At 39.3% G+C, this 23518-nt stretch overlaps 1 protein-coding gene across 1 annotated transcript in view; it reads left to right on the forward strand.

The window, feature by feature from the left end:
• The first annotated feature begins 3819 nt into the window (after window positions 1-3819).
• LOC134510843 (collagen alpha-6(VI) chain-like) overlaps window positions 3820-23518 on the forward strand; it is a 58432-nt gene continuing 38733 nt past the window's right edge. Inside the window, 13 exon segments of the mRNA XM_063324068.1 lie at window positions 3820-3910; window positions 4993-5598; window positions 7849-8415; window positions 9457-9476; window positions 9479-10094; window positions 11102-11653; window positions 12926-13489; window positions 15663-16238; window positions 17056-17619; window positions 19353-19699; window positions 19812-19890; window positions 22022-22167; window positions 22404-22496. Of these exon segments, the coding sequence (XP_063180138.1) occupies window positions 3820-3910; window positions 4993-5598; window positions 7849-8415; window positions 9457-9476; window positions 9479-10094; window positions 11102-11653; window positions 12926-13489; window positions 15663-16238; window positions 17056-17619; window positions 19353-19699; window positions 19812-19890; window positions 22022-22167; window positions 22404-22496 (4821 nt within the window).

Genomic DNA, 23518 nt, shown 5'->3' on the forward strand with positions numbered 1-23518 from the left:
GACAATGCTGGATGATCCTTTTCTTGAAAATTTAAATATCTAAAATGTAACTGAAAGCTAATTCATTTGGATTTGATAAATAGAAAAAAAATAGTTCTGTGAGTGGGAGGAACAAGGAATAGTCTATATAATAACAATGCATGGAAATCAGTAGTGGGTATCACTTTCCAGGACACCTGACTGAAAAAATGTAGAAGAACAAATATAAATATAGCAAAGAACAATGAACCTTAGACTTACAAATCCTACTCTATTATATAGGGACAATCTGGAAAAAATATCACTTCTAAGGGCACTGGAAGAGCAGAAATAGGTTACATAGGCTGTCTTTTGCTGATGGTGTCCTCCTGAACATGCCTCTTAGAGACTTGTGCTCTCTTGTGGCTTGATAGGGATTCACAAAGATTTGGCCTCTGGTTAGTATGTTTTTTTTAAACAGCTACCTACCTGCTTGCTAAGATCTTCCAGAAGGAGAGAGCATCCCCCACCTTCTTTGCCCCTCTGGAGGAGTTGCTCACTCCAGTCCTGGCCAGTCGACCTGGCTCCTGCAGAGGTGCAGGTCAGCATAGGCATGGTGCTTCTTGCTTCTCTTCCTCTCTGTTATGGGAGGAAACCTGAATGGAGCACCAGAGCTCCCTCAAATTCCCCAGCAAAACTATGGAGAACTTCAGCTCAGTGGTGCAGAAGCAGAGAATCACTTACTCCTCCCACAGCGACTTAGGGCTGACTAACTTCTTTTATTGCACTCCTTCTAGGGGGAGTCTGCTGTCTTTCCAAATTATGCCAATTGTTTCCTAATCATTTGTATACCTATATATGTGTGTATATATATACATATTTAGTAAATAACATACTAATAATCCTGAAAATAAATGTATTATTGCAGCAAGGATTCTGTCATCAGTAGACACATAGGAAACAGTTTTTCTTCTCTATCTCTGTACTTGCCTTACGTGGTATAAAGGATGAAAGAATAGGTTAGAGATGAAAAACAGCACCCTTAAATACAGTCTGAACCTCATGATTTCTAAACCTTGGGAGCACATGTGTGCCTTCACCCTTCCCTTTCTCTGGGCTTGCTCTTCTTAAGAGTAACCCTTAAGAAACAAACCTCCCTTTCTTCATGCGAGTGTGCTTTACATAAAAACATTGCTCAGTAATATGAAAATTCTCCTTCAAGAATCTTTTAAAAGAACAGTAGAATTAACACTATTTCTGTGTCCATACAGAGGGGCAGGCATCCCTAAATTAATTACACTTTTTGGCCATTTGTACAAATATTTCAAAGTTTTACAGTGGCATCATTTGTTGACTACTTTGATTATTACCTTAGTTCACAGAGGATAAAAAATTGAAGATATTTCTATTAGTCCTGCATTTGCTCTGCTACGCTTGACAGCAGAATTTCAATTTAGATATTCAATAACTAAGCTTACTATTTTTGATTACATAGAATGTTTATGAAGTCAGATAAAATGAAAACAATGAAAACAAGCACAGTTTATACTCACTATTTCAGCTATTATTTTGGATTTCATTGATACTAAAACATTTTTAGAGCAAGCATGGGCCAAACAATATTCTCAGTAAATCAAGAGCAGATCTATGGAGGATGGTGGACAATCACTGGAATTTCGCCACATATGTGAAATAGCAGTAAAGTAAAAGACTAACAAGTTGTACAAACACAGTATCCCATTTAAGCTATCTGAAGTGGCAGCAAAGATTTTCTACAGAGCCACTTGCCAAAACTTTCATCACCTGGCACCTGAAGATGACCATTTTCCTTTGGTACTGGGCAAGGACTGCTCCCACTGATGTTAGAGGTTTGTCCACATCAGGTTTTTCAGTGTTCCTCCTTAGAATACAGGGACTGAGAGCTAGCTTTCTTATATGGTTATGCAAGAGACTGTGTTTTATCAATGCTGTCAGAAAAAGGAAGAAATGTGGCTTTCCAGGAATTTTTAGGGGAAAGTGTCTAATTACTTAGAGCTGTACCACAAGTCCCGGCTGATGACGCTGGTCCAAGGGCAGTAGTGTCCTGCGCTGGGGTCCAGATGAGGAAGGTGCCGGCCTGTTGCATGCCTGCAGCGCAGAACAGGGATGGACTGAGGGCGAGGGACCAACGTGCAGTGCAGCCCCCAGAGACAATGGGTGGAGGATCCAGGCAGGGCTTCTTCGGGACCTTTCTCAATCAGCTCTTCCTCGCAGGTGAGCGGTTTTCCCAGGAGCCAGACCCAGCCTGCAGAGCTGCTGGCACCAGCTGTGGGTGTGGTATTTCCGTAGAGCAGGATGTTTACAGGAATAGGCAGATCATGGCCTGAGATTGTGGGGAATATTTACAAGATAACTTAAAATTTATTTACGTGAATTATTTTCCTGATTTGACCAACACAGGACTAATTTCTCTTCTACTTCCTGGGAAAACTGTACTTTTAGAAGACTCTAGTATCTGAATTTGTGAAAATATTTACTTTATAGCCAGCTATGGTATGCAGGCTTCAAGCTCTCAGTGGTTTTGAGTTAGCCAGGTGCAAGGATGAGGAGGAGCGTGACCCGGGCACTTTACCCAAGCTGGCCAACAGGATTATTTCATGCCATGAATGTCACATTCAATATAAATTAGAAAGTTAGCCAAGAAGTTCTCTCTCCCTTGATGTCCGTGATCCTGTGAACTTCTTGCCCCGGTGCTGGACCCCTGAGCCCTTCCCATTCTCCTGAAGCCGTAGCACTTGCAGTGTCCAACATTTACTGTCCACTGCTGGGAGTGCACAGCTTTCTGCTGATAGAATTGGCTGAGTATAATCCTTGTATATTTTATATTGGTATTGGGAGGGATCAGTATTGCTTCTTTTAATATTATTAATGTTAATTATCTAGTCTTACTCTATTAAATCTGTTTATATTTCAACCCTCAGCTTTCCTTGTTTCTCCTGATTCGCCTTCCTGTGTGGGGAGGGATCATTGGGTGATAGAGTAATTGTCTAAACAACAGTAAATTGTTGCGAGTTTCTTAAACCATAACAATTATTTTTGCTTTTAAAAGCCTGCTGGCTGGCAACTGAACTGGCATGTGGAGGGCTTCAATATATAGAGAGGGTCATGACTGACTGATCACTCACAGAGACATTTAAAGTGACATTTTCCATGCAGGGCTGTAAGCCCAACACAGCGCACACTGAAATAGTCTTTATCTGGCACAGGTTTACTCCTGCAGCACTTCAAATTCAGTCTAGGGCAAATAAAAAAGCTCACTGTTAAATGGTACTTTTCCACCTCCTTTCATATTGGCTATCAAGAGCAGGAGCAATGTTCAGGAGAGCAATGACTCCTCTGGTTGTTAGTTTAGTTCCATAAATTTTCATCTGAATATCAGCTAAAATAAGTTCACACAAATCAAGCCTCAGACTGCAGTCTTACTCCCACTAAAATCAGCGGAAGCTGGATCATCTGTCAATATTGTGTTAAAAGCTTCTCACCATGGATTACTTTAAAAAACAGAATTAAAACCTGTTGTGGAAAATAGTAGTATTTCAATAGAAGATACCCAGCCTTCCTCGAGTCACAAACATGCCCATTCATTAAGGGTTAATAGCTTAGTCAATAGTCAAAAGACACTGTTTTTGTAATAATAATTACCATTTCATTAACAAGTGGCTAGTTAAGTGCTTTCTACTTTCCCCCAAATTTAAAAAAATTTCAAAGCAGGATGCATCTGGAACTCAATAGAACTGGCTCTTCCTGATAAACGTGTGTGGTTAAAAAACAGCTTCTTCAGCTTTCTGACTGTAGCCATTCCTTTCATCTCCCTCAGAGAGGATGCTCAGAGGATTCTGCCTTGAGATGAAGATGCTGCTGGCTTTGTTCTTCATCCTCTTTGAGACACATGCATCGATTCCCCAGAGCACCGGTATTTTATTATCTCTTTTTTAAATGCAATTCTTAATGGGGGAAAAAATCTTTGCTTACCATTTTTGCACTGATAGTCACCAGAAGCTTGAGAGCTTAAAGAAACTTCTGTGCACAGTAGCTGAAGCTGTATTTGGATGTCAACGTGTGAAGTTTGAGGTGTAAGATATGATATGGGATATAAGGTGAGAGGTGATGCATGAGGTAACAAGGGGTGAGGTGAGGTTTGAGGTGTGATGAAGTTTGAGGTGAGGTGTAAGGCAAGGTTTGAGAGGTGAGGTGAGGTTTGAAGGGCAAGTTGAAGGGTGAGGTGAAGTGTGAGCTGAGATTCTGGGGGTGAGGTGGAATTCAAGATACAAGCTGAAGTGTGGGGTGTGAAGTGAGGGCTAAGGTGTGAGCTGAAGCGTGAGGTGAGGTATGAAAGGAAATGTTCAGGGGAGGGAAGGTGTGAGGAGTGAGTGAGCTGAGGTGAGGTTGGCCATTTTCCAGAGTGCAGCCTTGCCTGGAAGTGGGCTGCAGGAGGTTGGTCCCTGCCATGACCCCACCATGCAACTCATGCCCACAGACATGCAGCGGTAGTGTAGCTGCCAGTCACCCCCATACAGGGCTCCTGGGCATGTGTAAACATTGTTTGCTCTGGCCCTTTTTGCTGACTTTTTCATGCTAGCAATCTACCTCCTAGCCCATTCCTCCATGTTTTTCATGAAACAGTGAACTCTCTCGTTCTTGGAAAAATTTACCTACATAATGACCTTGTGTGCAAGAGAGACCACCTAGGACTGGTTTAGGTGTAAGCAGGCAAAGCAGAATGGTAGAGGTTTTATCTTAGTCCTTCATTTGTATGTTGTTGGGTTGCTAAGTGAAACTACAACTTGATGGAATATCTGGTTAATTTTGTCATGGTGCAGTTGACTAGATATTTCCCAATCTGCAAGCAACCATTTTTCTATGTGGTCACTATCACACATAAATGAGGTGCAGAATTTCTTTCAAAGTCTCATTTCTTGACAGTTGCAATGTCCGACTATGTTATAGCTCCAGAAGAGAAAGGAGATGTAGCAAAATAAGTTTTCTGTGTTTCAGTCCCTACAGATATTGTCCTCTTAGTTGATGGCTCTGACACTATGGAACCTTCATCTCTTCCCTATGTGAAAAATTTTATGATCCGTATGATTGACAGCCTACCAATAGAGCCTAACAAGTTTCAGCTGGCGCTTGCTCAGTACAGTGATGATTTTTCCACTGAATTTATGCTGGACGCTTACAGAAGAAAGGGTCCTATGGTGAAGTATATCAGAAATGAATTTACATTTAATGGTGGGAGTTCAGTACAAATTGGAAATGCCCTCTATCAGGCTTATGAAACCTTTTTCCAAAAGTCAGCAGATGAAAAAGAAAAGCAACAAATCATTGTGATTTTGACATCAGCACATTCAGAAGATGATATTCAAGAAACTGCCACAAGCTTGCAGAATCTTGGAGTAAAGATAATAGCTATAGGGATAAAAGAAGCACCATATAATGAACTTTTTGAGATGGCCACCCCACCATTCCATTACAAAATTCCAGTGATAGAGGAACTGCCTAAATTCTCAGAATATATGCCACAGATCATTGATGATATTATCCAAGAAGACATCACAGACTTAATAAGTATACCTGATTACAATGACACAACTGTGCAAGAAGGTAAGCTGTGATACTTTTGGCATGAAATGTGTGTGCACTATCATTTGTTTTCTTTTATTACGTATGGCCTTTGTACAGAACCACATGATTTTCCATAATGTGAAAAACAGTGATCTATATATAACTTAGGTGATGCGAACGTGCCAATTTGCTGGATGTTCCTCATAACTACATTGCAAATACTGGGATTTTCTGTTTTTATTTTACATGGCCTTGACTCATTTTTCCAGTTCAGACTTGTATAAGTCTGAACCCCAGGGATACCTCATCCTGGAGGTATTTAAAAGGGGGGTAGACATAGTGCTTAGCGATATGATTTAGTGATGGTTTGTCAGAGTTAGGTTGACGGTTGGACTAGATGATCTGAAAGGTCCCTTCCAACCTAGGTGGTTCTATGATTCTATGATTCTATGACTTAATGTCAGTCTCACAGAGAGTAATGATAATTTTCAGTGTTCTAATGAAAAAAAAAATCAGAAAAATTGGACTATATTGCACTGTATTTCCAAATGTTAAGATAACTTTTGTATAGCATTAAAAAAGGAACATCAGTTAGCAAATATTTCACCTCGGCTTGTGGATAGATGTCTGGTTCTGAAGACTAGTTCAATATTGCATGTGTGATCTGTAATGTATATTGCGTGGTCTGTACAGAGAGGCAGCTGGAAGGGAGAGAGAAGGAAAGAGCACAATGTCACCTGTGGGCTTTTCCTTGATGGTGTAGGCTCCTTACCATTCAGCTGGACTAAGGCAATAGCTCTGTGGCAGATAAAATGGGAAGACTGCTTGTAGTCTAAGCTTTTCTCTCCCCTCTTTAGACTACACCTGCTTTTTAACTGTGTATTGCATTTCTGAAACACAGGTTTTGGCATATGCAGTAGACTGCACCGGAGCTTTAGTGCATGCCATATTTCTTCCCTAATTGTATCCTCAATGAGAGCTGTCAGAGTCAACAGGCATGCAGGCTCTTGAGCAGCACAGTAAATTTCTGGGCTGAAGATCAGACTTTGCTGATGTAAGGAACTTCTTACAGATATTATGACAGTGTATAATTTTCGTATTTCAATTTACAGTACTGGAGTTCCACAGGATGAAGGCATTTGCAGGGAATTAGAAGATATTACTTGGAGATCAGGGCAGCTTTTTATTACTTTTATTGCGTTTAAGATATTTGTCAGATAGGTGGTCCTAAACCATGCATTCCTTGCATGGAATAAACATTATTTTCCTGGAGTTTTTCTACCATCCAGAGGGACATTAGGAAGGGAAGGAGGGGAAGAGTTATGATTTGTTACAGTAGAAAGAGATTGATCATGCCAAGTGATCTCATGTCCAATTTCAGGCAACCCCCATGTGGTTGTGCTGCCTCAGGGTAGTGCGACTTTTACTGCTTTGAGCATTTCTGGCTGGCAGTTGTTTCATCCAGCTGCCTAGATTCTCCTTGGTAAGAGCTGCAAAGTAAAAGAAATATTAATTTTTAGCTGTATGCAAATTTCCTAAATCTGGATAAAACTTTTGTGGAATAAATCTGTTTTTCCACCTTGTCTGAAAGGGCTACAATAGACAAGGATGTGTAGAGTTTCCTTTAAGAAAAATATCACTGAACGTTTTTTTGCTCCATGTTTTATTCCATTCTTTGAAAAATTAGTTTCCATTTCCATAACAACTGATATTAAAGGGTCTGTGAAGAATTAGTTAGTTGTACGAGAACTCCTGTACTGGGTTTTCCTATATGAAATATTTCAAAATCTGAACCGAATCCAGGCCCTTGGTATTTGTAACTGAAAGAAGGCACAGCAATTAAATTGTTTTCAAGAATTCAAATTCTGAAAGAGATTGAATACTTGAAAGCATTTTCTTTACTAGGAGTAATATAAAGAACTCATTTCCTTAATAAGAAATGTAAGATCTCACCATTTCCTCAAAATGAAGTTACAGTCTGATCTCGAGGAATCACAGATGTAGCAGCCACTATTAAAGTCAGCAAGAATTTCAGATGTTGGGCAAGTCAGCATTTGTCTAGAACCCTGTTAGGTAAATGTTGTAAGAGTGAAAAGGCTTTTTTACTTTTAAAAAGTGAAAACTATGTAGAACAGCTTCTAGGTATAAAAACTGTTTAAGCTTTTCTATTTCTCTTCCCGGACTATTGCTGAGTAAGTACTACGTCACTTTATTGCCTCAACATTGTGTTTTTTGTGTCTGGAGACTTAGTTAAAAATTGTTAATGCTGTTTTTGTGTGGCCTCTGCAGATACTACAGATATTGTCCTGTTGCTTCCCGGCCAACAGGACACAGAAAATGACGCATTTTTTTACATGAAAGACTTTATTAGCAAACTGATATACGATCTGCCACTGGAATCTAACCAATACCGTCTTGCACTTGTCCAGTACAATGATGATGTTCATGAAGAGTTTAGACTGGACAAATATAAAACAAAGAAGCATATGTTGATGCTTGTGCAAGAAATGCAAGCACTGCAAGATGGGCCACTAAAAACTGGCAAGGCCCTCCGGTACATTTATGAAAGGTATTTCAAAGAACCGGTTAATGGAGCAGATAGAAATCAGGTTTTAGTTGTCCTGTCTTCTTTGCCTTCTGAAGATGATGTGGAAGAGTCAGTGAAAATGTTACAAGACAATGGAGTAAAAGTGATAGCCCTTGGGATACGTGAAGCTGTGAGACAACAACTGAGCTTGATGGCTACGCAGCAATTCTCTTCTTATATTCCTAAGGAATGGGACCTCCCTATGTTTTCTAAAAAGGTCTCCAATATTATTGCAGAGTTCCAAATGGATAGCATTAAAGAAGTAGAAGGTAAGAAAATCAATAATGTGGGAGATGACATTTAAGGACTTTGACCTTCAGTCTGATGCTAGCCACTCTAGGCCTCATGTACCTTCTCATCTCCAGCAACTTGTGTAACGTTCAAGATACACAGGCTGCTGAAAAACAAAGAATAGGAACGTGTTATCCAGGGCTTTAAATACTTTGTCAAGCCTTAGCATGCTTTAAAATAGGGAAGTAGGAGTATGAATGAGATGGACATACTCTCATGCCCATGAAGTTTTGTGCTTGGAATTATTCTTTAAACTTGGTGCTTTTACATGTGTAGGTGTGTGTGAGACACTTGTACTCTTGGATACTAAAAGGAATGGGGATGAAGTAATCTTTTTTTGCTTTTACTCATTGATATTTGATACAACTAGCATCTGTTAATGAAGTACAACTCCTTATGAGACTATGGACCCTCCACAATTAGTAAATTAATGAATAGTCTTTGACAACCTTTAGCAAGTGTGAATGAAAGGAATTACATTAGACTCTCCATTATCAAATCCTTAATGGTACAGCTGAGAAATTTATACTTTTCATGTAGTGTTGAAAATAGGTTTGTGTATTGGGATTTTTCTTATATATATGTGTGTGTAAATATATATATATATATATATCTCAGGTGAGTGATTAAAAAATAAATAAAACCCCCTGTACTTGAAGATTTTTAGCATGCATGATCCAGCCTGTATCCTTACATATGTATCTTCTGTATCAATACACTAGAAAATACGGGCAAGAGTTGAAGTTACAAAAATATGCTTCATATAAAACCCATAAACACTTCTGCTGTTATATCTCCTAGCTTTTCTGGTCTTTTGGTCTTTTATTTTAACTTAAAATGAGGTGTTATCAGTTTGTCATTTGATAACTTATCATTTTTGGTTAAAAAACATTTTTGCAAACTTGTTTTACTTGAAAATAAAGCAGAAACCCTTGTCTTTTAGGAAAAAAAAAGGAACAACAGTCTATATTTAGTTAATTATAGAAACAGCGTAGAAGATGGCCACTAACATTGTTTTGTTCGCATCCATTTTCCACTGCAGAATGTGACGGAGACTTGGTTGCTGACATTGCATTTATAGTTGATCAGGGTACTTCAAAGTCAAACTTCGAAGAATTAAAGAAATTCCTGCAAAACCTAACATCCTCATTTGATGTGAAGGAGAAATGCATAAGAATTGGCCTGGTGATGTACACTGATGGACAAGAAGTGGTGTCTTATCTGAACACAGATACAAACAAAGCTGAAATTCTGCAGATAATAAAGGACCTTTCCGCTGGGTCAGGAAAAGCCTACACTGGTGCAGCTATTAATGTCACAAGGCTAAAACTCTTTACTGAAAATGCTGGGAGCAGAAGGAAGCAAGGTGTAGAGCAAATAGCTGTTCTGGTTAACCACAGGCTCTCTCAAGACAATGTGACTGATGTTGCTACTCTCCTGCGGAGAAGTGGCGTGACAGTGTTTGCCATAGGTCTTGAAGATGCTTCTGATCAACAGCTGGTCCAGATAGCCTCTTATCCTCAAGAGCAGTATGTTACCAGTCTCAAGGTGTTTTCTGATCTGCAAAAGCAAAATACAATTTTTCGAAAGAAGCTCTTGAATCAAATACAACACGAGCTCTATGTCCAGTCTGAAAGAAAAGAGGTTCTCAAAACAGGTAAAGCTTTCCAGATAACTTTGATTCTTTCCAGATGAAGGGGTTTTAACTGAAGACTGTCCTGAACTATGATTGAGGTTTTGAGAACCTTCTCACATTCTCAAACTGAACTTTTCAGTTTGAACTTTTGAGAAGAAGAATCTATATTTAAAGTTGAACATGGATTCACATTTTTCTCATTAGCATACTGCTAAAGTTCAGTAGTATTAAAAGCCTGTTCATTTGTACCGTTATTTAATAGGAAGGACTAATACTGGCAGAAAGTAAGTTAAGAGTAAGTTAGAAACCTACTAAGGAGCCGTTAGATCTTGATCTGTTGGAAGATGCTGCATCCGAATGAAATTTCCCTAGGAACGTTCACCTTCCAGTCAGTCTACTTTTATTTTGATCAAACCTAGAAAATAGCTGAGAATGTGTACATCCATGGGGTTTTTGGTAGATCTTAAGCCATCAGGGTGTTTGTCCTGGAAAAAATGGAGTGGCTGAAGTTTTCAGACTGGTCTAGAAGTAGTAATAACAATAGAGTAGCCTTAGATATTTTATTAAAAATTGCCAGTGGATTTATGCTTAAGAGCACTTAAAGTCAGTTGTTTCCTGCTGTGGACTATCAGAACATTAAGTGACTGCTCCTGGTCCACGGAACCTTATTCCATGTAAAACCAGTCATACTGGTTAAACGTTTAACATGGCTGTGTAATGATGCATGATGAATTCTGATGACTCAGAAGTCAGGGAATTGCTGGACGTATTTTCTTAAAAGCATTTCAGTGGTGTTTGAAAAACTCCAAGCTATCAGTTTTGTTTTCTGGTGAGGAAAGTAGTCACATAGCCGAAGATAAATAGTGTTTTGTTTCTTGCTATCACACCTAAGATGCCTAGCAGGTTAAGTTTGCCAACTTTTTTGTTACCAATGTATTAGTTTATTATATATTACAAAAGGAGTGGAGATAGGTGATCTGTCCATGTGTACAACAGTGGTGTAATGGAGACTTTCTCATTCCACATAGGATGCCTGGACACAGAAGCAGCTGATATTTATTTGCTCATTGATGGTTCATCAAGTCTTAACTACTTGGATTTTGTGGATATGAAGAATTTTTTGAAGGAAATGGTTAGGCTGTTTGACATAGGAATGAATAAAGTGCGATTTGGACTTGTGCAGTTCTCACACTTCAATGAACTGGAGTTTAAACTTGATAAATACACTTCAGCAAGTGATCTGATAAAAGCGATTGAAAATATTCGGCAAATAGGTGGAAATACCAGTACAGGGGCAGCTCTAGCTTACATGAAGCCTTTGTTTGAAGAGGCCAGGAGACCAGGAATGCCTTGCCATCTAGTTGTTCTCACAGATGGACAGTCACAGGACAGCGTGAAGGAACCAGCCATGAAACTCAGGGAAGACCAGATTAACATTTATGCCATTGGTGTGAGGGGAGCCAATAGAACTCAGCTTTATGAGATTGCAGGAGTGAAAAACAGAGTGTACTTTGTACATGATTTTGACTTGCTGAAAGACATTAAAAATGAAGTTGTCCGAGAGATCTGTACCATAGAAGGTAAGACCATGCTTTCACTTTGTCCTGACAACACAGAAAATAAACAAATTCCTTTTGATTTGATAGAGAAATTATTTCATTAATAACATAAGATACCTTTTTTTCTAGCTTGAACAATTTCACTGTCAGTCGGTTGAGGTTTTCAGAGGGTGATGGTGATTTTTGTGTAGCTTAAATGTTGGCCAATATAATGAAAAGGTCTTATGTTCAGAAAACACCAAGAATCTCTTGCCTGTATATTACAGACTTTATTCTCTGGTTGCCCAGAGAAGTTGTGGATACCCCATCTTTGGAAGTGTTCAAGGTCAGGTTGCTTGGACCTTTGAGCAACATGATCTAGTGAAAGATGTCCCTACCCATGGCAGGGGGTTGAACTAGGTGATCTGTAAAAGGTCCCTTCCAACCCAAACCATTCCATGATTCTATGAAATTGAGTTACCAATGTCCAAGGCACCCAAAATCACATATCACTGTAGAACAACTAGGTCTGTGAATGTGTCTAATTTTGAACATATCTTCCTTACAGCTAGCTATTGAGCTTGCTGTTTTCCTTATCTGAAGCAAGCCAGTCTCTTTTATCAGGGGTAGATAGGTACAGCATATCCCTCAAATAGGATTCTAGAATTGAGATTTGAGAAGTCAAAATAAGACAGTTTTACAATTTGAAGTAATGATGTAGAAATAAGTATTCTCTAAACAGTAGCATTCACCAGGGAACAAGCAAAGGTTTTGTTGCACTAATGCCTCCATCCCTGCTTAATTTTTTACAACCCTATAAAATGTTAATGAAAGAATATGCTTAAATGTGACCCACCAGTATGCAGGCTGTCCATTTGTACCTATCTGTCGTTTGGCTCACCTCTTTCTGTAAAACAAGTTGCTATTTCCTACCTCACTGAAATGAAGAGAAAATTTTCAGCTTTCTCAGGCTCCAAAACTTGACCAGCCACAGGCTTTAGATTTTTATTTTTGAAATTTCTTGCTGATCTTAAGACACTGCTTCCGTTGCTGCTGTGATTTAATGCTGACTGATGGAATTCCAACTGATGAAGATAATAATGCCCTTGGTCAGATCTGAGGGCGTAAAGTAATTTAGTCACAGTCATAAATTATTGATGAACTAATAAAATCTAGAGTTTGAAAAGGCTTGTGCTGAATTTTTTTTCTTTCTTTTGTGTTTCTAAAGTTATTCTGTCTTTTTAACCTGTTTATGTTTTTTCTCAAAAGAAAGTAAAAACCTGTAAGCTTAAAAACCTTTTTTTTCCTTGACAGCCTGCAAAGAAATGAAAGCTGATGTCATGTTTCTATTGGACAGTTCTGCAAGTATTGGAGATGAGAATTTTAGAAAAATGAAAAACTTCACAAGAGAGCTGGTGAACAGAATAGATGTTGGTGCAGACAGAATGCAGATTGGTCTTGTCCAATTTAGCGACAAACCAAAGGAAGAGTTCAAGCTCAACACCTACTCCACCAAAAGAGATATCCTCAGTGCTATTGATAGGATATCTCCCCTTCAGTCCGCCACACTGACAGGAGAAGCACTGAAGTTCATGCTTAAATACTTTCAAGCCAGTAGTGGTTCACGTCATGCGGTTAAAAAAATACTCATCCTGATCACAGATGGGGAATCGCAAGATGAAGTTGAAGCCCCTGCCAGAGGACTCCGACAAACGGGCATTAGTATCTACTCTGTTGGAGTTTTTAATGCAAACAAAACTCAGCTTGAAGAGATTAGTGGGAAGCGTGAGAGGGTATTCTATGTTGAAAATTTCGATATTCTAAGCCAGATAAATAGCAACCTCATTTTTGAAATGTGCAGTAGTCCTCCTGATGACAGTAAGTATGATAATCTTCAGTGAGTTAGTAATGCATGAGCTATCATGGGGTTTTTGTTCTGAACCGATCAAGTGTCACAGTCACAGAGCTGACTGTCTCTCTCTCCTAGTGTTAGTTTGTCCCATGTGAATTTTCTGCATCCCATTGCTCTGTCTCTGAGGGGGACACTTCACAGGTCTCCTAGGGTACCACTCTGGGTCACAGGGCTCTGACCACTCTGTTCACACCCTGGAGATCTAGCTGAGCATGGGTGCCTCTGATTCTTTCCCTTGGGTATATGAGATTAGATACCTGCATGGAAAAGTATGGGTCTTCACTTAGGGCGAATAAACCTTACAGAGAAAAGGCTTCACTCACTCCTTCCTTTGAAGTCTAACTGTCATCTCATTGTGCACACCTTTCAGCTGCTATTTCTGTGGACTTCACACGGGGCAAGAAAGGGAGCTTCTCATGACTCAGTCTGATTTTTTTCTGAGTAGCAGTGTTGGAAGAGCCCACATGGTCACTGAATGCAGTTCTTTGGGGCCAGAGGCAACTAGGGTGCAATCAGTGTCTTTGGAAACAGTGTATTTGTAATCCCGCTTGAAATTCCTTATTCTTCTGTGTTCTCAAATATTGTCTTTTCTGGACAAAACCAATTAAGAATTCACACCATTATCTTCTTTAATTATTTTTCCCCCATATGCACATTAAATGAATGTAGTCATATTAAACCACACTGGCAGGCAAGCTTGCATACAGTATTTATACTCTTTACAGACCTGGATGACTAAGTGAACTGGGTTGGTTTTTCTCTTGGGGTGATACCTTTAGCTGAGGGTGTAAATGGGGAAAGCGGTCAGGCTGCAAAAAGAAGCAGATGGTGTGTCCTGCTGCTCTGGGCTCTCATGGATGTCAGCCATGCTTGTAAACATGAGATAGATAGGATTTTATAAAGCACTTGAGTAGCAGCTATGCATTGTCTAACTCAGTTGCACTAAGGCATACTGTATTTCTGTGACAGTGCAAAAGACTTTACAGGGTGTGTACTTCCTGATCTCTCTCTGCTATGTAAAGGTAGAACATAGAGTAGCTTGCTAAAACTTGGATTCAAAGTCGCTGCCTCAGTCATGGAAATAGCACTCATTTAAAAGAGGTGGGCTTAACTTGAGTTCAGTACTGAAGTCTATCCAGCATCCAGGTTTTGAGCTTTCAAAACTCCCTTTCTTCGCCTAGGGGTGAGGGGAGAGTGGGGAGAAAAGCAAAGCGTTAAGGCATGCAAGGTGATCTATTCAGAGCCCTAAGAGGTCCAAACAGCCTGTGTTCATACATGTGACTATGTCTTTGCGCTACTGCTATACAGAACTTGTAACTAAGGAGAGTTTTTTAAGTACTACTACAATTAGCCAAGATACTAAGCATCATTTTTTCTTCTCAGCAGTTTTGGAAAAGGCATCATAGCTTATGTAGTGAGAAAGATCGGGTGTAAAGAGGGAAGCATGAAATATAATGAGTCACCAGCTATCATCTATGCTGCTTTGTATGTCTGCAGCTGGGAGAATGCTCTCCTTCAGATGGACTAAACTGTTCTTCCTCCAGGGAGTGAGCTGGAGGAAGGGTGTTAGCCCAGCTCTTCAAAGCAATAGTTTACAACACTGAGACTGTAGGAGGCAAACCCACTGCCTCAATTTCAATTCAGATAGGAAATAAACATTTGGATTTTTTTCTGCTAGATGTTAAGTAGGAACTGACAAAATGTGCTGTATGCAAGAGGGAGGAAAGTTTCAGTTAATCCTGTGGAAGGATAGATTTAGGTATTGTAAGCTAATAGAAATATTTCCACAATATCAACTGAAATATGACCATTTGTTTGCTTTATAAGCCCTGTACTGTGATGTCCAGAACAAAAGGATAGCATTTATGATAAGTAAGAAAACATTCAGTTAAGTCTAACTCTGCTCTGATTACCGGAATCATGAAGTTCACTCCGAACAGTCTCAGAAGCAACAAGAATCTGTCATATGTGCAACTTATTGATAGTAACAAGACAGTTATCTCTGCAAACACCATTCAGTTAGCAAAGTTATACAGACATTGCATAGATCTCTGAGAAATGGACTTGAGTTATAATAATCAGTAAGATTCTGCATAATTTTAACATGAGGTCTTCACTTTTCTCAATTTGCTTTTACAGAATGCAGAAGAGTGGAACGTTTAGACGTTGTATTTGTTATGGACAGCTCTGGAAGCATAGGGTCCTCACAGTACCAGGCCATGAAAGACTTCATAATTGCCCTGGTGAAACAGTCTAATGTTGGCCCAGATGGAGTACAGTTTGGAGCACTGAAATATTCTGATAAACCGGTAGAGCTCTTCTACCTCAATAAGTATACTACAAAACGGGATATTACTGAGGCTATCCAGAGAGATGACCCTCTAGGGCAATCAACTTACACGGCAGAGGCACTGTTCCATTCAGAAATGTTCTTCACTGAAGAACATGGCAGCCGCAAGAACAAAGGAGTTCCCCAGGTGCTGATGGTAATAACTGATGGGGAATCCCATGATAAAGACAGGCTGGATGGTGCGGCCCAGAGACTAAGGAACAAAGGAGTTACCATCTACGCAGTTGGAGTTGAAGGAGCAAATAGAAACGAACTTTTGACAATGGCTGGATCAGAGGACAAATGTTTCTATGTGGATACCTTCGAAGGACTTGAGAGCTTAACCACAAATATAACAGATAATATGTGTGATATTTCAGTACAAGGTAAGTATATACTCACTATTGGCTGTTGTGTTCAACTTCCTCTTGCCCTACAACTGTGTTTGAAGAAAAGTTTTGCAAAGGCATTTATCAGATCAATACAGATAACATAATCTGATCTGATTAATGTGATTTAAATTACAGCAATCTCTGTTTCCTGCTTGTTCAGTTCAGCTCTTCTAGTGGCTACTTTTTCCCTCCTTCTCCTTCTGCAGTCTTTCTGAATGGAAGTAGCTATGGCTGCTGTGCTTTATTTGGAAGTTGGTCTTTTTGGGCTATGGTAAGCGCGCTTTAGTTCTCGGACAGTGGAGACACCTCATCTGTGAATCCTGAAGAGTCTCAATTTTGTATATACATGCAGGATGGGATTTATCTTACTTAGCTTTAGCTGTCTATACCTGCCATGTCTAGTCACTGTAGTTTCCCTTTCTAAGCAGCATGGAGAGAAACAGGCATTTTTGGTGTGTGTGTCACCTGACCTCTTTAGACATTTGCATGAGGCTGAGATGAAGTGTGCCCTTGCCTGGTGGACATTTTGTTAGGCCAATGTAATTTTCTTTGTTTAGTAGGTAAGAGGGAAATGTACCTATGGTTTTCTGCAACATACATGCTTACAGGAGTGTGTTTTGTGTTTGGGGACTAGATGTCTGAATTTCCATGTACATTACATTTTATGCGCTTAACTTTCTTTTGTAGATCTATTTGTTGGGGTTTTTTGTCAATATCACCGGTAGGATGTGGGAGGTAGAGGCAGGATTACTAATGATAGGCATAGAGTTATGTACTTTATTAATTATATTTTTTCCTTTATCTTCTGCAGACTGTCCAAAGAAAGCAGATGTTATTTTCCTAATAGACGGTTCCAGAAATATAGATGAAGAAAACTTCAGGATAATGATGGACTTTGCGACAAGTGTAATCAATCCAGCTGTTATTGCTCAAAATACCAAAATTGGCTTTGCACTGTACGGTGGTGTCTATAAAGAAGAGTTCAACCTAGGCATTTTTCCAAACATATCAGAGCTAGAATTTAAAATTCAAAGCATCAAACAAATTACAGGGCACAAAACTAATCTTGAAAATGCACTTGAGAAAGTGAAATTCAACTTCCAACCAGAAAAGGGTAGCAGAATACATGAAAATGTCCAACAGATTTTAGTGGTAATCATGGCTGGACGAACAACCAGTAGAGCTGCAAGAGCAGCAGAAAGCCTGAGGAAGAAAGGTGTTGATATATATGCCATCGGCGTGGGAAATGTTGATCAGTCCCAGCTAACACAGATAACTGGATCATCAAGTAGGAAATATGCTGTTGATGATTTTTCTAACTTGAAGACCATAAAAAAAAGACTGGTTGATGTTATTTGTAAGGATAATAGAAAAGGTAAATATCCCCTAACCAAACTGTTCTAAGATCTGTGTGCTGCTTTAAGTATGCTTCCCAGTTAGAGTGGTTCTTTAGAATACATTTGGTTGATCTTCTGCAACACTCCGAAAACAGAATTGAAAACTTCTTCTGACTCACATGAAGATAATGATCTCTGTGGAATAAATTAACTACATACATTAGCTACATCTCTCTAAAATTGCTGAAAGAAATTACTCGGATGTTTCCTCTTTGCTCCCTCCATAGAATAAAGTGTATGATCTGACAAACAAATAACCACCCACTTCAGTTTGCCTTGTGTTAGCTTCTGCCTTGCTGCACATGCAGATACTCTCCTTCCCAGGTACATAAGGTATTTCCCATTTTCTCCCTTTCAGGAAGGGTAGAAAGACACACGTGAACAGTTACTGTGAATTTAGTAAGTTTTCTACAAGCTCAAACCCTACTGTACTCCTCATTAATTTATCCAGGTACTTATGTTCTCATTTGTGCAAATTTGAGCTGATTGACTGAGATCACACATCACAGGCTTGAAGATTTTAGTTTTAATTGTTTAAACATGTGTCTGAGCTTTAGACTGTATAATTTTCATCCGCTTCCTTACTCAAAGTACAGCTTTTGTACTTTGAGTACTAAAGTACTTTGTGTACTAAAATTGGTTTTGCTTCTGAGTTGACAGCAACTCTGATGCCGTATCATCCAAACACTAATTTGAGAAAGTTAGAAGCAGTTACCACAATTGCAGAGCAGAAATAAAGCGTTACTAGCAATAGGTGCAATTCTTAAAAATGTCTGTTTTCTCTTCTGCTGAGTTGCAGACAGAAATAACATGAGAAAGACATTAATCCCATAGAATACCCATGCAGTGGCTCAGTCATACTACAGATTAGAGTGACCTCACATCTAACTAAACAAGGGACACGGTGGCAGTACTTCTCGTTTTGTGGCATGTGCTTTCATTTTGCTTCTGGTTTTCCCATTACCTCACATGCAGTGAGAAATTATGCTGAAATGCATATTGAGAGTTGGGGGCCCCTGCTCTGTCTGCTAACTGTGCAGAGCTGTCCATGCCACAATGAATGTGCAAGCACAGGTAAAAAGTATAATGAGGGGCAAAGAAGGGAAGTGATTTGGTATTGACCCAAATCTTAAACATTAGGCATAGCATTTTTTTAAAGTAATGAAACTACTACGTCAGTTATGTGTTAACTCTCCAGCACAACATGTTAAAAACAAACAGCCCTCTGATTTAAATAATACCTGCTCAATTGCCTGTAGATGGGGAATAAGGGCAAAGAAGGGGCAAAACCAGATGAACTGAGAAGTACCTCCAGTGAAATAATTTCTGAAACGGATGCTGACATTGCTATTAAGAGGATGGGCTCTCAGATTTGTTATGTAAGGATAATTACAGAACACATTTTCAGTTAAAGGCATTTAGGAATTTTTAGCAGCTTTATCTATCCAATATGCTTTTCATTTCCACAATTTTTCTCTAGAAATTAAAAATTCGTCTGAGTGGGTTTAAGATTAACATATCTCTAAATGAATTAGAGACCTAAAGATTCATTTCAGATCATCTACCTGAGGCTTGGAGATGACAGATTCCAGAGGCTCCTGCCTACTTAGCTGATGTGCATTGGTCTCCCCTTGTTGTGTTTTTTCCCTTCTGTTTTTCTTTACCTGAAATGAAAATTGTTTGATGCATTTCTTTGTGATTTTTCCAACAGTGGCTTGTTTTGTGGATGTCACTGTGGGATTTGACATTTCGTCACAGAGGGAAGGCCACCACTTATTTCATGGACAGACCAGACTGGAAAAACTTTTCCCTGAGATTTTGCAAGCCCTCCTGTTACTAAGTGATGTGAGCTGCGTTGTTGGGTCCAAGACACAGAGCAGCGTGGCTGTTCAAGTGAAGAATAGTGTTACTCCAATATCCACAAAGTTCTACATTGACAGTGAATCTATCTGGCATAACCTGTCTAATGCTGTGATCAAGGGACCGTCCCAACTTAATGTTGAGTTCTTGCAGTCACTTTGGGAAACGTTTCAGAACACGGATGAGACCCGACAAAAGGTAATGTGATGACTTTAGCAAAATCCTTTGGTCAAAACTGAATAAGAAAGATTGAAATACAGTTGTTCTTCGCTTCTTTATGATTTAAATTGTCACTTTTATGTCTTTGTAGGTATTACTTGTGTTTTCGGATGGTGTGGATGATGACTTAGAAGCACTCGAACAAAAATCTGAAGAACTTAAGGAGAAAGGTATCTTTTTTAGAAAAGTCAGAATGTTTTATTTCTCCAGTGGCCTAGCAATGGGGTGAGAGAGGTATTTAATTTTTTCTGCAGAAAGAGAAGAGGGAGTTTAGCAGCAAATAAAAGGAGTTATATGCTCAGTCAATGTAAATCAGAATAGCTCCATTGAAGTGAGATTGACAACACCAGATAAGACTGTCCTCCTACCTTGGCCGTTATCTTTCTCTGTGGCCAGTTGTGGATGGAAACACCTAATAACAGGGCTAAGTAAATAGTAATGCTTCTTTGGGATGACTTCCCCGTTTAGAGATTTTATGGTCTGAAACAATCTTTCTTACAACGTTTAACTTTCCCACAGCCACACGTATCTGTTGTGTTTCACCAGTCGATCATCTGCGTTGTCCTCAGTATCTGTTATCACCCAGAAACCTAGCAGAGTGGGGAGAAGATAGAGTAGTTATCTTCCCCTCTGCCCTGTAGGCTTCAGTGTCTGCATCAGCACCTGATTTCAGAGCCCAGGGTCAGAGAGGTAGGGCAGCAGGAATGGAGAAGCTGTCACAGATGCGAAGCCCTTCTGATGTGTGCAGGAGACTGTCATGCATGAAACAGTGAAAAACAGAACTGGAGATGGAAGGGCTAGATTTGCTAAAGGGAGATGCAAGGGGCTTCTCAGTTGGTACCAGTCCCTTTGGTGTGTGCTTGTCCCTAATCCCATACGGACATCCATTGTCTCATATCTATTGTCTCTTCTCTCTTTTCCCAACAACAACCTTGCAAAGAATTCCTTTACGAAAAGCTGGCAAGTGACAAGAAGAGTGGAGTACAAGGGTGATGAGTGCAGGCAGTAAAACGGAGCACAGAAGTCCTATTAGCGAAGATGCTATTAGCTTCAGAGCAGTAATAATGGGGAAAACATGAGGTCTCTTTTGACACAGTGGCAGCTGTATGGGAAAGATGAGAAGATGTATAGATAATGCCTAACAGCTCGCTCAACCATACCAAAGACTGTTTCCTTGGGATGCTGTGTAGTGTTGGTCAGTTGTCCTATATCAATAAGCAAATTAGGTGTAGAAGTGTGATTTGGGCTTGAGTTTTAAAATAAATTTTAAAATGTCTTTGGTCTTAGGTTTGGATGTTTTTTGTTTGTTTCTGTTGTTCTTTGCTTTCATTTGCTGGGACTGTGCAGCATCATTCAGCTAAAGACTGCTCTCGTCTCCGTTCAAGTGAGTCAGCAGTCTGGCTGCTAGATTCAGGGAATTTAAATCAGAGTAAATTCAGTTTGTTTGGATTTGAATATGCTGATATTACCAGCTGTGTTGTACAAATGTATAAAAGGAAGGGACTCAGTTGCTATTGCTGTGACCAGCATACTCCCCTGTGCATATCTCTCCTTCCCTAAGTCTCACTGTGGAATTGCAATATAACTGCATTTTCAACCAAATTGTTGCCTCACTGTGCTTTTTTTCCTTACAAAAGGAGATAGACTGTTCTCTGTTGTCTCTCTGAATGATCAGAGTTCAAGGGGAGCACTTCAGGACATTACGGCATAGGGTATCTCTTTGCCTCTTTTCTTCTTGCTTTGCAACCTGAGGAGGTGTCTTGTGGCCACTAGCTTACTCTGATTTCACACTGGTGTCATTCTAGATCAATGTAAAGACATACATTCCTACAGTAAAACTGGGCTGGAGAAACAGAGAATTCAAACCTGCAATTTCTCTGGCATCTACCTCAGCTTTAGATCTGCTGTTGTAGCAGATGGAATGATGACTTGGAGCCACCAATATTTGTTATTATTTTAATGTAAAAAGAAATGCACGCTAAAACTTTTATTTTTCCTGAGAGGTACATGATTAAGTGAATATTTATGTCGACACCCAAATCAACCATATGGTTTTGAATCATTAATCATTATTCAAATAGGAAGGTTTTTATGTTGAGCCTTTTCATTGTCATTAGCACCTCATTTGAATCACTTACATAATTGTATACCATCAAAAGTGCGGCTTTTACAGCTGGTATTCCTAGTAGGTATCGTTCACTTGATGCATGGGATAAGTCATATCACGATGCATGTATAGATAAGGTACAGAGACCATTTTTCAATGGAACTTAAATTTATTTTCATATTTATTGTACTTAGGTTTGGATGGTCTTATAACTGTTGCTCTGGAAGGAGCCTCCAACATTCAAAACTTCCGATCCATTGAGTTTGGAAAAGGATTTGAATATGGAACTCACTTAGATATTGGCATGACAGATATCGCTAGCAGGCTATCCAAGTTCTTGGTAAGTTTTTTGATAAAGAACCAATGCACACAGTAAGATCTTATGTAAAAGAACTGTACAATCAGACCGTAAGTATCAAGTTTGGTAAATACGACTAACAAAGGAGTCATGCTATTAATAAACATAAAGTCCAGTTGTATTCTTATGGTGAGTGCTTCCAGTAAGAGCAGGAGCAGAGTCAATGAGGAAATTTTTGGAAAATACATTTTTATCCGCAGTAACTTCTTCTTTTTAAGAACAATATTGCTGAGAGGACCTGCTGCTGTTTGGCTTGCAAATGTGTCGGGGAAGAAGGTGACATCGGAGATAGGGGAAAACAAGGGATAAAGGTAAGAATGCATCCTAGCTTTGTATTGCTAAGTTTGAGTTGTAAATAATAACGTAAAGATGTTTATCTACCTATGTTTTATGGCGTGATTTTGGTATATCTTCCAAAATAACAATATACCCTCTGTCTAACAATGCAGGAGGAGGAATCAGTCATCAGTTATGAGTAGTATGGAGGATGGGGAACATTTCAAAATTGATGAGCTTATCTAAAGATTCTAATACAGGTTTTGCTTAGCAACTTGCCTGCTTTTCCCTAAAATGTGTGTCTTTCAGAGATCTCTATTCAGAGCCATCAGAAAGTTCCAATGACTGCTTGTGTTCCTAGTGACTGCATTATTTATCAGTCTGGGTAGCAATAAGTGGTTTCTGCAGGAGTTCCAGAAAGAGCCCAAATCTGATGAGGGCATTGCATTTCATTTCAATAGTAAAGATTTCCATTAAAGTCAATGGAAAGATGCCAGTGAAATCCTACAGGCTAGGGAATTAAAAGCTAATCCATACAAACAAGCAAAAATACTTTGAATGAAATTATTTGTCTTGGGATTTTTACTTTTTTTTTTTTTTCTCACTAGACTTCCAGTTAAGGAATGCAACAGAACCCTCCTAAATCTCAGACATTTGTGACTTTTATTGTATTCTTTTCCTTTGATGTAGTTAAGAAATAATAGAAGATTCTGTACTGTAGTTCAGTAGTGTAACATTTAATTCTATTCAACTTTAAGTAACTTATTTTGACAGCTTCCATAATAACTGAGAGTTCTGTCAAATGTGTGCATTAATTTTAACTAAAAACATGCTCTACCATGTGGGTATTTGAAGAATATACTTTTTCAAGCTATCAGGAGTGCAAATATCGTGGAAGAATGTCCCCTGTATAAATGAAACGTTACTTTCTATACAGTCCCGATGTCCCTGTGGACATCCCTGTGGATGTTGACTAGTCACTCGGCATTGGGTGTTGCTTCTCACCTGTGTATTTCAGCAGCCATCAACACTGCTGCAGGAGGCTTCAGATTTTCTG

This window comes from Chroicocephalus ridibundus, chromosome 2 (assembly GCF_963924245.1).
Source record: "Chroicocephalus ridibundus chromosome 2, bChrRid1.1, whole genome shotgun sequence".
In the NCBI taxonomy this organism is placed as follows: domain Eukaryota; kingdom Metazoa; phylum Chordata; class Aves; order Charadriiformes; family Laridae; genus Chroicocephalus; species Chroicocephalus ridibundus.